The sequence below is a fragment of the Austrofundulus limnaeus genome, unplaced genomic scaffold, assembly GCF_001266775.1.
Source record: "Austrofundulus limnaeus strain Quisiro unplaced genomic scaffold, Austrofundulus_limnaeus-1.0 Scaffold2289, whole genome shotgun sequence".
Classification (NCBI taxonomy): Eukaryota; Metazoa; Chordata; class Actinopteri; order Cyprinodontiformes; family Rivulidae; genus Austrofundulus; species Austrofundulus limnaeus.
The window spans coordinates 23,497-24,693 of record NW_013954691.1 but is presented as its reverse complement, the minus strand read 5'-3'; the positions used below and the strand labels follow the sequence as shown (position 1 = coordinate 24,693).

Here is a 1,197-nt window from a genome sequence, read left to right as displayed (position 1 = left end):
AACCAATACAAACAAACCAATACAAACAAACCAATACAAACAAACCAATACAAACAAACCAATACAAACAAACCAATACAAACAAACCAATACAAACAAACCAATACATACAAACCAATACAAACAAACCAGTACAAACAAACCAGTACAAACAAACCATTAGCGTGTCATAATCAATCAATCAATTTCCCTTTATACAGGAGGAGTGATATATCAGGATTTTTTCTTTGGTTGGTTTTTAATGAYGACAAGCTGGAATGAATAAAAGCTTAAATAGAAAGGAAGTCCTTCCTACATTTTTAAAATGTAAAGAGTAGAGACTGCAGATAGTTGCATGAAAATGTGAGGAATATAAGTAAAAATTCTGTTGAAATATAATGATTCCAGTAAAGTATAGATAAATACAATTTCTACTTAAGTAAAGCAAAGTATTTCTGCTTTGTTACTTAACACCTGTGACTGTGAATGTGTGATTAATTTCTGCACAGGAAAAAGCAGCCAAGTGGAGGATGCAGGATGGTCAGATGGACGGACTGACCACAAACGGTGTTTTAGTCATGCATCCTCGACAGGGCTTCAGTCAGGACTCCAGACCTGGTCTGTGGAGGGAGATCTCAGTCTGCGGGAATGTTTTCACTCTGAGAGAAATCAGATCATCTCAGCAAAGGGGAAACATGGTGGGTGATTTTTCTTTATAGACAATAAAACAGACTGATGTGAGTTTAACAGGTTCATTGTAATGAAATAGATTTTATTCCCAAACCTCTTTTAACATGGAAATTTAAATGCATCACATTGTAAACATGAAAACTTTGGTGTTTTGTTGACATTAATTTCTTCTGCTTGTGTGAGAGAGTAGTTGCTGCCTGGTGCAGKTTGGTTCTTTAGGTATTGGTAGCTTCTTTTAGTTGAAACATGTTGAAAAAGGTTTTATTTTCTGAATTTTGAACCAGTTTAGGTTCTATCTAGGCCTGTCACGATAACAAATTTTGCTGGGCTATTAATTATCTCAGAAATTATTGCGATAAACTATAATATTGTCTGGTGACCATTTTAAAACTAATATAATGATAAAAGCATAATAATGGAAGTACGTCCTCTCAATAAACTTTAATTTTTAAAGAATGTTTAACAAAGTGGACTCTCAGTCTCTAACAAAAAATGCACTTGAATAAAAAAAATCAAACAACAAAATGT

General features: G+C 33.6%; 1 protein-coding gene across 1 annotated transcript in view; it reads left to right on the top strand.

Annotated features, from left to right (window-relative positions):
• LOC106537391 (E3 ubiquitin-protein ligase pellino homolog 1) overlaps positions 1 to 1,197 on the top strand; it is a gene marked incomplete at its 5' end in the record, with an annotated part of 16,877 nt that overhangs the window by 11,521 nt on the left and 4,159 nt on the right. The window contains 1 exon segment of the mRNA XM_014034774.1: positions 489 to 677. Coding sequence (XP_013890228.1) covers positions 489 to 677 — 189 coding nt within the window.